The sequence below is a fragment of the Mandrillus leucophaeus genome, unplaced genomic scaffold (genome assembly GCF_000951045.1).
Source record: "Mandrillus leucophaeus isolate KB7577 unplaced genomic scaffold, Mleu.le_1.0 Scaffold99, whole genome shotgun sequence".
NCBI classification, from domain to species: Eukaryota; Metazoa; Chordata; class Mammalia; order Primates; family Cercopithecidae; genus Mandrillus; species Mandrillus leucophaeus.
In genome coordinates, this window is record NW_012110807.1 from 1,518,468 (window position 1) to 1,532,101 (window position 13,634).

Genomic DNA, 13,634 nt, shown 5'->3' on the forward strand with positions numbered 1-13,634 from the left:
AAAAAAAAAAAAAAAAAAAAAAAGAGATAGGGTCTGGCTCTGTTGCCCAAGCTGGAGTGCAGTGGTACAATCTCAGCTCACTGTAGCCTTGATCTCCTGGGCTCAAGTGATCTTCTCACCTCACTCTCCCAAGTAGCTGGGACTACAGGTGTGTGCCATCAAGTCCGGCTAATTTTTGTATTTTTTTGTAGACGTGGGGTTTTGCCATGTTGCCCAGGCTGGTCTGCCATAGTTTTTTGTATGGTTTTTGGTAGAGATGGGATGTTGCTATGTCACCCACGCTGGTCTCAAACTCCTGGCCTCAAGCAATCCTCCTGCCTCGGCCTCCCAAAGTGCTAGGATTATAGGCGTGAGCCACCATGCCTGGTCTAAAAATGAGATTCTTAAGCCCAAAGTGGCCAGATGAAGTGGCTCACACCTGTAATGACAGCATTTTGGGAGGCCCCATGAGGTAGGAGGATGGCTTGAGGTTAGGAGTTCAAGACCAGCGTGGGCAACACAGTGAGACCTCATCTCTACTAAACTTTAAATTAAAAAAAATAAAAGCTCAAGTTACTGTCAAGGCCATGAAATGAGTCACTGGAATAATGAGCCTGAGAACAGGAAACAGAATGTCAGGCTCTACCCAGCAAAGCTTCCAAATCTAATAGGAGACATTACTGCCCATGGCCTTTGTGCTCCTAGTCGCCTCCAGATCTCAGGAGAAGTGAACCGTGGGGGCACAGAGGCCGATGGGGCCACAGATCTCAGAACCAGCGACTAGCAGCGTGCTCACTCCCACTTTCCCACAAGCTCCATAGCACATAGCCACCCTGCAGTCACACCCGAGGTCGGCTCCAGCACAGAAGGCCATTCCTGAGACCTCTCTGCAGGGGAGGCTCCAGCTGGGAACATGGCTGCTCTGGCTCTGGCAGTGTCACAAGCATAACCATTTTTCAGGGTACAGAGTGATGCCCAAAAGCATTTCACAGCCTCAATCAATTCAGGGAAAAGACCATGAACCAAAATGACAATCTCGTTCTAATCTGCTCTGTCCCTCTTTCAGAGGATTTGTGATATTTGCTGATGAGAAATGGGTGCTTCCTTAGCAGATGTCTTCCTAAGAATGGGGAATGTGAACCCTGGTTTACCTATGCGACTTCCTGCTCTTAGATTTCGCTCTCTGCTGAAGAGGTCCCATGCTGTCACCTGGTGGAAAAAATGAGAAACTGCCTTGTGTGCTCAGCCCATGACAAAAGCATTCCTGTTAAAGGAAATTACCCTTTACTACAGATGCTGGGGGACAACGCTGACCCTGCGCTGCCTCACCTGCTGTGCCATCTACTCCAGACAGAGCACCTTACTAAGATCCTCAGCTACCAACCAACCTCAGGTGGAATAAATTGTCCCAGCGGCAGTCACTACAGCCACCCCACACTTGCTAAAGCGAGATGGAGGATTGAAGAGGCAGGTGAGTCAGGAGGACAAAGCAGGGGCTGGGGAGGACGCGAAGAAGGGAGGAATTCATCAAGGGGCAGGATCGAGCAAGGAGAAACACACAGGTAAGCCTCGCCAACAAAAAACATTGCCCTTGGGATTTTTACACATTTTTAGCCAAACAGCCGGAAGAACCAATGAGAAATACAGAAGTTTACAAGATAATAAAGTTAAATGGTCTCATCGCGATATATTAAAATAAGAAAAAGCCTACCTGTTCACCAAGTTACAAATACAATAAAACTATCTTCTTATATAACATGGATAAAAGAAAAATAAGGACAAGAATATCTCCAAACAGTCTGGGCGTAGTGGTTCACACTTGTAATCCCAGCACTTTGGGAGGCCGAGGCAGGTGGATCTCTTGAGGTCAGGAGTTCGAGACCAGCCTGGCCAATGTGGTGAAACCCCATCTGTCCTAAAAACACAAAAATTAGCCGAGTGTGGTAGCAGGCACCTGTAATCCCAGCTACTTGGAAGGTTGAGGAGGGAGAATCGCTTGAACCCAGAAGGCAGAGGCTCCAGTGAGCAGAGATCGCACCATTGCACTCCAGCCTGGGCAACAAGAGCAAAATTCCATCTCAAAAAAAAAAAAAAAAAAAATCCCCAGTTATTCCCAGAGGTGGATTTGTACTTCCTACCTTGGGTTCTTCTACTGATGGCAGGGTGCTTTACTGGGCTCCAAGAAAGGCTATGTAGCCAGGCTAGAAGTAAAAGCTCTGTGACTCCTGCTTAAACCCACTGAAAAGAACCTATCACAAGAGGACACTCTAGAGGTAAAAGAAGGGAACCTGGTATCTTTGAGGGAAAAAAATGAGAAAAATGAGAGAAGGGCTATTCCCAGGGCCAGAAAGAAAACAAAGGCTGGTGCAGGTCGTAGAAGCTGAGTGGGCCTTGCTGGCCTCTGAGCACTGACCAAGGCTCCTAGCCTGGGTGAGACTTGCACACAGGAGCAAAAGTTACTTGAGCCTGGACAGCAGGAATACCGTACTATCTGTTCCAGGCCCAAACTGGCAAGATCCTCCAGAATACTGTGCCCTAAATAACAACCTAGGGCTGACCCTGGCTTGAAGCCTCAAAGTCATGTTTAATTCAACTTAAATAATGTGTTATTAGCTGTATACCAGGTTGATGAAATAAGATTTACAACTACTATGCATTTTCCAAATTTTCTAAAATGAAGCTATATTGGCTTTATAATCAGAAATAGGGTCAGCAACAAAATTTTATTAATAACAAAAACCTGTTTTATTTATTATCCATAACCTGCCTTAAAGAATGTTAATATCCACACTGAGTGTATGATACCATGGATCCAGAGACCGTTCTGAGCTTTCAGAGACAGCGGTGCTCCTTAAACCCTTGTGGTCTGAAATTCCCACTTGTGCCATGGCAGCCTGTGGTCATGAACATTATTCAAATAAGCCCAGAACCACACAAAACATTGTCTTTGCAGCTTCTCTTCTGATTTAGGAGGCATAACTGGAAAATCAAGGAGATGTAAAAGGGCTATAAAGGGCACAACCATTTCAATATCAGGTAGTTGTCAAGGTTCCTTCTGCCATCAGAGTCTCACTTTAAATGAATACCAACACATCTATTTTGAAAGTGTGTGAAATCAGCAGGCAGGGCTGCTTTACACATAGCCATCTCCAATCCATTATCCCTCCTGTTCTCACAGTGAAGTGTTATCTGGACCTTCCAAGACAAGATTTTCTCTTCCTGACTCAGTTTTGAGAAGGTGAAAATCACAATCACAAGTGGAAATGAAATGAATCATCTTAATAAGCAGCAGTCACCCCCAACCTCCTCCTTATACAACTGACTCAACACCTCCTTCTCCAAACCACCCCTGGCTGCTCTCACGAAGTGGGACCCAGGCCTCCCCTAGCTCGCCTCCCAGGAAGACAGCATCTGGAGGCCACAGGCTGCCTCCACTCCCCTGCAGTGCCCCAGCACGTGGGTTCAGAGCAAGCTGAGCAACACAAAATGAGCACGAGGGAACTTGCCTTTTCCATCTGTTGCTGATGCTTCTTGTAAATGTCTGATTGACCTAAAAATAAACATTTAGAGAACAAAAAGTTAGCTGGCAAATCTGCACTCCTCTCTATTTGCAGCTCTAGTAACTTGAGACTGAATTCCTCAATTATATACTGAAAGGTTGGACTAGATCACTTTAGAGCACTCTCCCTAAAATAGGGGATGGTTGCTAATCAACACGCCTGAGGTAAAGTCGCCCTCTGCTGGCCAAATCTGTGGCAGTAAGTCTAGCAGGGACCAGAGTGTGAGGAAAAAACAAAACTCCATCATTTAATGCTCCTGTTAATCTCTCACTCCCACAACCACCCCCCACCCAACACTCCCATGACAACGGAGCATCACTGAACTCACCTGCCACCAGGAGAGAATAAACCCAAGAAGAAAGTCACCAGCTGACTTCTAGAGTCTAGGTCTAAGAGCTATGAACGTACAGCTCCATACAAACTCATTGAGTGGAGATTTTTAACATTGCTGGAAAATGCCAGCCTCCAGGGACACTGTTTCAGGCTGTGATGTGCTGGTAACTAACGACCATCATTACGGTTCAGGCAGAGGAACATTAACATCATTACAGAAGCCGCAGGTGAGAGGTGGAGGCACCATGAAAAGCCACCAACGGAGAGACTACCCTGAGGGCTAAGCAGGGCACAGGCAGACAGGCTGTGTGAGGGAAGGCAGCTGGGGTCTGACACTGTCACTCACTCTTGTCAGCAAATCAATTACTCTTTAAATCCTCCGTAATTTGCGCACCTGTGAGAGGGGCTATCTGCTTGAGAACTGAATGGACCACCACACGAAAGCTAACCAGTACACTGCTGGCCCTGAAGCAATGCTGGCTGAATCGGGATATTTACAAGTATTATTATTATTATTATTATTTTATTTATTTATTTTTGAGACACAGTCTTGCTCTGTTGCCAGGCTGAGGTGCAGTGACATGATCTTGGCTCACTGCAACCTCCGCCTCCTGGGTTCAAGCGATTCTCCTGCCTCAGTCTCCGGAGCAGTTGGGACTACAGGCGCACGCCACCATCCCCAGCTAATTTTTGTATTTTTAGTTGAGACGGGGTTTCACCATGTTGGCCAGTATGGTCTTGATCTCTTGACCTCATGATCTGCCCGGCCTAAAAAATATTACTAATCTTGAATCACCTCTCCAGTACTTACTTTTTTTCATTTTACAGTAATTTTTAGGATATTTACCTTAAGGAATTTTGCCATTTAGAATCTGCTCATTAGCGTCGTAATTAACAAGGGGCAGGAAATGGCTGCTTACACCTCGACAGCTTGTTGGTGTCCCTTACATTTGACCGTTCTGATAGTGGCATGTGTAAAAAGTAGGGCGTGGGCCGGGCGCAGTGGCTCACGCCTATAATCCCAGCACTTTGGGAGGCGTAGGCAGGCGGATCACAAGGTCAGGCGATCAAGACCATCCTGGCTAACACAGTGAAACCCCGTCTCTACTAAAAAAAATACCAAAAATTAGCCGGGCGTGGTGGCGGGCTCCTGCAGTCCCAGCTACTCAGGAGGCTGAGGCAGGAGAATGGCGTGAACCCGGGAGGTGGAGCTTTCAGTGAGCTAAAATCGCGCCACTGCACTCCAGCCTGGGCAACAGAGCAAGACTCTGTCTCAAAAAAAAAAAAAAAAAAAAAAGTAGGGCGTGAACCTCTGTTCCCTAATGAGGCGCTCTTTTCGATCTGGAAACAATGCTGGACATCCTACGTTATAGATACCCGAGTGACTAATTCCTGTGCAGGACAGCAGGAGGCTGCAGTGAGGAGGAAGAGTCATTCATACTCCACCGGATGCGGTGGCTCATGCCTGTAATCCCAGCACTTTGGGAGGCTGGGGTGGGAAGATCACTTGAACTCAGGAGTTTGAGACCAGCCTGGGCAACATGGCAAAACCCTGTCTCCAAAAAATTGGCTGGGTATGGTAGTGTGTGCCTGTGGTCCCAGTTACCCAGGAGGCTGAGGTAGGAGCATCATTCATACTCTCTTCTATGCTGGTAGCTGTCTGGTGAACTGATACTAGATCATGTGTAATGTATGATGGAATTAGGGTGAAGAGTGAATCTAACTGGCTGGAATGAGAAGTACTCTCCACTGGCACCATGTTATAAATAATGAGAGTAACTGACAAACCCCTGGATCCTCAAAAATATTAATTTATTGGATGGAGCACTGCAATAAGAAGCACCTCAGCCAGGTGTGGTGGCTCACGCCTGTAGTCCCAGCACTTTGGGAGGACAAGGCGGGCAGATCACCTGAGGTCAGGAGTTTGAGACCAGCCTGGCCAAAATGGCGAAACCCTGTCTCTACTAAAAATACAAAAAAAAAATTAGCCAGGCATGTCGCACACACCTGTAATCCCAGCTACTCAGGAGGCTGAGGCAGGAGAATCATTTGAACCTGGGAGGCAGAGGTTGCAGTGAACCGAGATTGAGCCATTGCACTCCAGCCTGGGCAACAAGAGTGAAACTCCATCTCGGGTTAAAAAAAAAAAAAAGAAGCACTTCACTTCTAATTGAAGGCAGGGGTAAATCTATTTTCTTTAAAATTTATTTCAAAAGAATTGCATTCCAATAGCCATGGAATTACATCACCAAGGGTGAAGTGTTTTATTGCTGCTAGCCTTCTGAATTTCCACCACTTTGCATGTGATTTAATAAGGATATTTTCTCATCAACCACTGACTTGACACTAACACTTCTTTACACAGACCCAAAGCACAATCTATGCATCTAAACACTGCCATTTCCAGGAATGGAGCAATCCATTCTGAAAATATCAAAAATGGTTGTGTGCTGAGAACTATCACTAGTTTTATGTTAATGAACTTCCTCATTTTCCACCTAAGTTGGCAAGAACTGGCTGTTTATGGGATTTCGCCAACTCCCTATCACCACCACAAATTCAGGCTGCTACTTTAAGTTACTACCAAGTTCTCATTTCCCAATTCCTCTCTATCATCTTAGAACTCTGTTAAAAGCCAGCTCATGGTGATGGATTAGCTCTACCAGAATCCCCCGAGTAACTGGAAAAAGACACAGGGTTCTGCCCCTGGAGGCTGATTCAGGTCAGTCTGGGACTCAGAAAGCTGTACTTTTAAACACACATCACATGTGACTGAGATCAATTTGGGAATGGCCAGTTCAGCTGTCGGGCTTGACAGCCAAGCTTTCATGTGGCCTCCCTCCCTGTGAGCTACTCACCACACCACTGGGAAGAGGATGGCACCACAACACAACAGGTCGACCAGAAAGAGAGAGTCCTTCCACAAGCCATATTCAGTCGTACCCTCCTCGGTGGACTCTATGATGATGTAGGCTACATTTGCCAGGACCTATAGACATGAGAATTTGCTGAGGCCCCAAAGCATGGGTGCACTGTTGCGACGCTAGCAGCCCCAATGAGGGGTGCACACCTTGGCCTCTAGACCCGCAATGTGCGACCACAGCATTCTTTCCAGTCCCACATGCTCTTCCAGAACTCTGCCACTCTGCTATCAACGAGAGTCTCCATGCCATCCCCCTGAATCTGGACAGGCCTGTAATTGCTCTAATACAGTAAGATGGAAGGCTGCTGTGTGATTTCCAAGGTAGGTAAAGCTTCCACCCAGCTCTCTTGGGACCTTTGGAGCCCTAAGCCTTCTTGTAAGAAGTTTGGCTACCCTGAAACTACCCTGCTGTACAGACCATGCAGAGATGGAAAGACCCCCCAGAAGCCCCAGCTGTCCCAGTCCCCACCTGAGCAAGCTTCTCAGCCCAGAAGACAGATGCGGGTGGAGACTTCAAGATGCTCCCAGTCACGGTGTGACTACAACCACAAGACCCCAGTCAGACCCACCCAGCTAGCCACTCTTGAATTCCTAACCCACAGAAACCGAGAGAGAGAATGAAGGGTTACTGTTGTTTTAAGTCGCTGGGTTTCGGGGTGATTTGTTATGCAGCAGTAGATAACAGGGACACTTTGCTTTTCAGGTACCCCTAACCCAGTGGAGTCACTCAGGTGCTGGACTGCTGGACAGGTGGCACTTAACACCCTATTTAGCCACCATGCCCACACTTTTCAGGCCCTGGTGCTCAGTGACAATAACTCATCTAAGTGCCAGACAATGGAACTGTGTTTTCAGAGACTAGAGCGGTGAGAATGGCTGATTCCAGCCCCACAGCTGAGTGGCCACACTGCTGCTCATGGGATCATTCAAGTCTAGGTCCTCCCCACACAGGACATGGCGAGTGCGTCCACTGAGATTCACCAGTGTCTGTGCGCTGCTTCTCCCTCCAAAGGTAAGGCTCTGCCTCATGTACTCAGGCCCATTATTAGGCTCTTAGCATAAGTCTTTATAAAAAGTCCTTCCGCTGGCTAAACTGAGATGCCTCAGAGCATGAGGGAAATTTACCACTTATAATACATCCTTTTGAAGATTACCACTGGGAATGGATGCAGAGATGATCATTCCACCTGAACACCCCATGAGAAGTCCCTGGTCCCAAATACTCTGCCTGACTTGCTGTAAAGGTAATCCTCCACACTTTGCATGTAAAATCTGTAGTGCTATTATTCAGCAAGTCTCTCAGTGTAATTTTTCTTTCTACACAGGACTTAGAAATCAAATTACCTAAAACTTCATTTAATACTAACGCAAAAAAAATCTGAAATTTCAGCCTCTCCACTAATACCCAGCTTCTGGGTTCTTCCCTGTCCCACGATGCTCAGGAAGCCCTGTCTATCCAAAACATTAGCATCTGTGGCTCTATCTGAAAAGACAAAGTAGGGCTGGGTGTGGTGGCTCATACCCGTAATCCCAGAACTTTGGGGAGCCAAGGCAGAAAGATTGCTTGAGCCCAGGAGTTTGACACCTGCCTGGGCTAAACAGTGAGACCATGCCTCTACTAAAAAAAAAAAAAATTCAAAAATTAGTCAGGCGTGATGGTGCGCGCCTGTGGTCCCAGCTACTCGGGAGACTGAGGCAGGAGGATTGCCTGAGCCCAGGAGTTCAAGGCTGCAGTGAGCCATGATCACCACTGCACTCCAGCCCGGGCGACAGAGTGAGACACTGTCTAAAAATAAAAAGACAAAGTAGAAAACAAAGGCTTTCACATCTTAAATTCAAAATTTCATTTTGTCCTTAATTCACACACTCCACGAGAGACAGAATGTTCCCAATGTTGAACAACGTGCCGAGAGTGTTCTTAAAACACCATTTTGCATGGACATCATCTACTCCTTACTTAGAAACTTTCTGTCACTGCCCATGGCCAAAAGGAAGCAGTTTTAACTTTTCAGGCTGACATTCAAGGCCCCTCCCAGACTATTTCCATTGTCTAAATACTCATAACTTTCTTAATTTGTTAAATGTCCTTATTTTCTCAGAGTGGTATTCCATGGAACTGTGTGTGTCTGTCTTTCAGGGAAGCCCAGGACCGGCTTCCTGGAAGGCTGTGCCCCACAACAACACAGTTCAGGCTGGTGGGGGGAGACTCTAGAGGGATGAGGGAATCTACTAAAGGGAAGGGGAGCACGCAGCCAGGTGACAACCCAGGCTCTGTCATTCACAACTCCAAGACCTCACCAGGCTGTAGGACTCAGTCTGGCTAAAGAAGTGGCGCTAGTGGCTCGACAGCTGAGAGACTGGCACAGTCCCGCAGCACGTTTTGCTCAGCAGGCAGCAGGGTCATGTGTATCTACTGCTATGCCACTGCCCCTGTCACATCCTTTTCTTTCAACACTCAGGCCAGCCCCATCTCTGTCACAAAGAAAGCCCTCCTTGATCCTTCCAACTTGAGTGCTTACTCTCTCCTTGGAAACCCAGAGCAACTGGCCTGTCCCATTCATTAGATGTCAACACACGTTCCTTATTATTGAACGTGAGGGTGGATGAGGTCTGTCAGAACTCGGAGAGGAGCTTTGCTGCAAACTCTGCCAGAGCTGGGAGCCTCAGGAGTTGTCCCCTTCTACCCCCAACCTTCCACATTTACTTTGCGCTCTAAAATGTGAGAACAGCTGACGGGGACAACTCTGTCAAGCAGATGCTGTCTGGTCAAGCATAGCAGGGTAGCTGTGCATTCCTGCTAAAACCTCTGTTCACTGTAAGTTCTTTACATCCAAGTTCTGCTTCCAGTAAGACAAGGCTCCTCCCCCAATAGACTCACAGCCTTGTAAGGCTGGCCTCAGCCCTCAGCCCTCAGCCCCAAACATGGTAAGGATTTAGGAAATGTTTGCCCCTCAAGTCTACTACCATATTCTACCTGTGGAAACTCACTGGTGTAGTTCACGGTTTTAAAATACTTTATTAATAAAATCACTACATCTCTGAGCTTCCTCGCCAACAGCACCATTTAGTTATGAAGCAAATGATGCAGAAGAGAAAACAGTCCTGTGTGTTACTGTGTGTCTCCCTACACTGTCAGCAGCTCTCTACTCAAAATCTAGGCACCCAAAGACCAGTGGCTGACTGATGGCCAAGCATCTCCCAGTGCAATGATCTGAAGTCTACTCAGAATTCAGAAAGAGAATCCCAGTCTTCAACCTCCACTAGCAGAAGCTGGGGTTTCAGGGTGAGCTGACTCCCTCTTGCCATACAGGCTTGGAGCTGAGCCCTGCTAAGTGCCAAGAGAGAAATTACCTGGAGTGGGATGACAATCATGAAGATCTTTTTGTCTTTATCAGAAAGGATGTGCTTAATGAAAGCCCAGCCAGTGCCAATGAGTGCAATGGTGATGAAGAGTAGCGCCCCTTTCAAACTGGAAGAGAAAACAAGGAAAAGACACCAGCATGTCTCTTTAGACTCTCACTGCCAGTTAGATTGCATAGCTCATTCTATGAGTTCACAAGCTTATTACAAAAGACGGGCAGCCAAATTTAGGAAATACATCATACATGAGCACCACTTCCTTCAGGGCACACAAAGTTAGCTCTGCACCCCACAGCCTGAATAGCCAATGGCCACAGGGAGGCCGGAGCATGCCGCTAAGCCCGAGTTCCCAAGTCTGGACAGCCACCCATCAGCTACACTCCTCTAGTGTAGCTAGAGCAGATAGGCTGCCATGAGAGGGCAGGGCTGGTTAACTCGGGGCAGGTTGTTGCCCACTCCCACTTGTCTTGTATGTCATTTCACGGTGTATTTCACATGGACCTGCATACTTACAGGTGAGTTATGTAGTACACAACAGCCCAGCCTTCGATAGGGAAGCCCTGGGAGGAGATGTAGTGGTAGTCAATCTGAAATCAAACAACTGCATTTCAGAATCACTCATTATCTACATGGCTCCACAAAGAATCTTTTAACTTGGACCCAGATGGGAAATTATCCAAATCATTATCATTTTGTGATGCTGTCACGGGATATATTATTGCCTTTTTGCACTTTCAAGTATAGCAAAGAGTACATGTCTAGAGACGGTCACCCTTGCAAGTGTGCTCCATGGGCACTTGGAGGCCCACAGACAGGAGAAGTTGTGATCTTACCCCCTTGGGCAAGTTCATTTTAATTTGTATAAGTTCCAAATACTCAAAGCTGAAGCTCAATTCTCATGCCTCCAGCTTTATAGCATCAATTTTCTCTCAGATAAATATGCTAATACTGAATTGAACTTCAAATCACATAGGAACATGAGGGAATACTTGGAAACATAAAAAAGTCGTGGAGGCCGGGCGTGGTGGCTCACGCCTGTAATCCCAGCACTTTGGGAGACCAAGGCGGGCAGATCACGGGGTCAGGAGATCGAGACCATCCTGGTGAACACGGTGAAACCCGGTCTCTACTAAAAATACAAAAAAATTAGCCGGGCGTGCTGGCGGGCACCTGTAGTCCCAGCTATTCGGGAGGCTGAGGCAGGAGAATGGCATGAACCCGGCGGGCGGAGCTTGAGTGAGCATAGATCGCGCCACTGCACTCCAGCCTGGGCGACAGGGCGAGACCCCGTCTCAAAAAAAAAAAAAGTCATGGAAACAAGTCAGCAGGTGGCACTCGCATCTCTAGAAATGGTAAAAACAAAACAAAACAGAAAACAAAGAAATGAAAACAATAATAAGTGTTCTAGACAAATCGTAGGTCTGTAAGCAGCATCAGAAGATGTGTGAAGTCTAATATGAGGGGAGGTGGTAATCATTTACCCGCATGGCCAGGCCCTCCCAGACAAGAGGAGGCTTTATGTGAAACATATTCTCTGTTTCCCACCCATCTATTCCCTTTCTTCAAATGTCTTTTGCCTGCTCACACAGGCATTATACGTAATTTCATGAATGATCCCCAAAATGCTAATACATACTGCGTGGAACACCAAGGAAAGAGACTTGGTGAAAGGAAGGGCCGCCATCAGCCAGTGGATTTTAAATACATCATTCCTATAAAAACAGAGAAAAAAGAATTAAAGGACGATTCCATTCTCCCAAAGGAGAGTCAAAGCTCCAGACATCAGCTATATTTACAAGGAGACAGGAAATATGTGCAAACCACAAACATGAAACTTTTTTTTTTTTTTTTTTTTGAGACAGGGTCTTATTCTGTCGCCCAGGCTAGAGGACAGTGGTGTCATCACGGCTCACTACAGCCTTGAACTCGGGCTCAAGCGATCAAGCAGCTCTCAGGAAGCTGAGGTGGGAGGATGGCTTTAGGTGTATGCCACCATGCCCAACTAATTGGTTTTGTATTTTTTATACAGAAAGGGTTTTGCTAAGTTCTCCAGGCTGGTCTTGAACCCCTGGCCAAGCAATCCACCCACCTTGGCCTCTCAAAGTGTCGATATTACAGGCATGAGCCACTGTACCCAGCAAAAACTTTTTTTTTTGAGACAGAGTATTGCTCTGTCACCCAGGCTGCAGTGTAGTGGCATGAACTTCGCTCACCGCAAACTCCAACTCCCGGGATCAAGTGATGCCCCCCACTGCCTCAACCTCCTGAGTAGCCGGGATTACAGGCGTGCACCACGATGTCCAGCTAATTTTTGTATTTTTAGTAGAGACAGGGTTTCACCACATTGGCCAGGCTGATCTGGAACTCCTGACCTCAAGTAATCTACCCACCTCGGCCTCCCAAAGTGCTGGGATTACAGGGGTGAGCCACCGCGCCCGGCCACTTTTTTTTATAAGGTACTTTTTACTGGTAAAAAAAGGCCTTGAATGGAGTCCTAAAGTAATCTCTAATACACAATTTAATGTTGTGAATGAACCTGAAAGTTATGCACTAAAGCCAGACATGATGGATTCCAACTCTTGAGTAAATGGAAATCTAACACAGGCTGCCAGCTTGTTCCCGGAAACCACCCTGGGAAAGCCAGAGGCAAAAATGAGGTAGATGGACCTGAGAAAACAGCACAGAGCTCCCAGGAAAGCAGAAAGCGACTACAAAACAGCTGTAGGGGAAGTCTGCAGCCCAGAGTAGGGGGGCTGGGAGCCAGCAGCAGGGATGTGTGAGGGGAAAGTGCCAGGGTTGTGCCCATTTCTCTCTCCTTCATGGCTGGTGTCTGCAAATACCCCAGGCCAATGAGACAAAGCACGCATTCCGAGGCCCACCCTGTCATAGATACTAGAGTCCACCTTTGGGCTGCCGGGCATTAAATTCCTCTACTCCTTCCCACTTCCCCTTAGGAACTAACCTCATAGAACACATTAAGACTATTATGAGGCCGGGTTCACTGGCTCATGCCTGTAATCCCGGCACTTAGGGAAGCTGAAGTGGGAAGATCACTTGAGCCCAGGAGTTTGGGATTAGCCTGGGCAAAATGATGAAACTCTGTCTCTACCAAAAATACAAAAAGTTAGCTGGGTGTGGCAGTGCACACCTGTAGTCCCAGCTACTTGGGAGGCTAAGGTGGGAGGATCACTTGAGCCCAGGAGGCAAAGGCTGCAGTGAGCCATGACTGTGCCAGTGCTCTGCAGACTGGGTGATAGAGCGAGCCCCTGTCTCAAAACAAACAGTCTCAAAACAAACAAAAATTAAGCCAAGAGTGGTGGTGTGTCCCTATAGTTTCAGCTATTCGAGAGGCTGAGGTGGAAGGATCACTTGAGCTCAGGAGTTTGAGGCTGCAGTAATCCTTGATTACGCCACTGCTCCAGCCTGGACAACATAGTGAGACCCTGTCTCAAAAAAAAAAAAAAAAAAAAAAAAAAAAA

The 13,634-nt window shown here is 47.1% G+C and overlaps 1 protein-coding gene across 1 annotated transcript in view; it reads right to left on the reverse strand.

Moving 5' to 3' along the window:
- Positions 1-13,634, reverse strand: part of GPR107 (G protein-coupled receptor 107) — a 93,302-nt gene that overhangs the window by 26,454 nt on the left and 53,214 nt on the right. Inside the window, 6 exon segments of the mRNA XM_011971156.1 lie at positions 1,131-1,155; positions 1,157-1,188; positions 3,486-3,529; positions 6,731-6,861; positions 10,147-10,264; positions 10,669-10,742. Of these exon segments, the coding sequence (XP_011826546.1) occupies positions 1,131-1,155; positions 1,157-1,188; positions 3,486-3,529; positions 6,731-6,861; positions 10,147-10,264; positions 10,669-10,742 (424 nt within the window).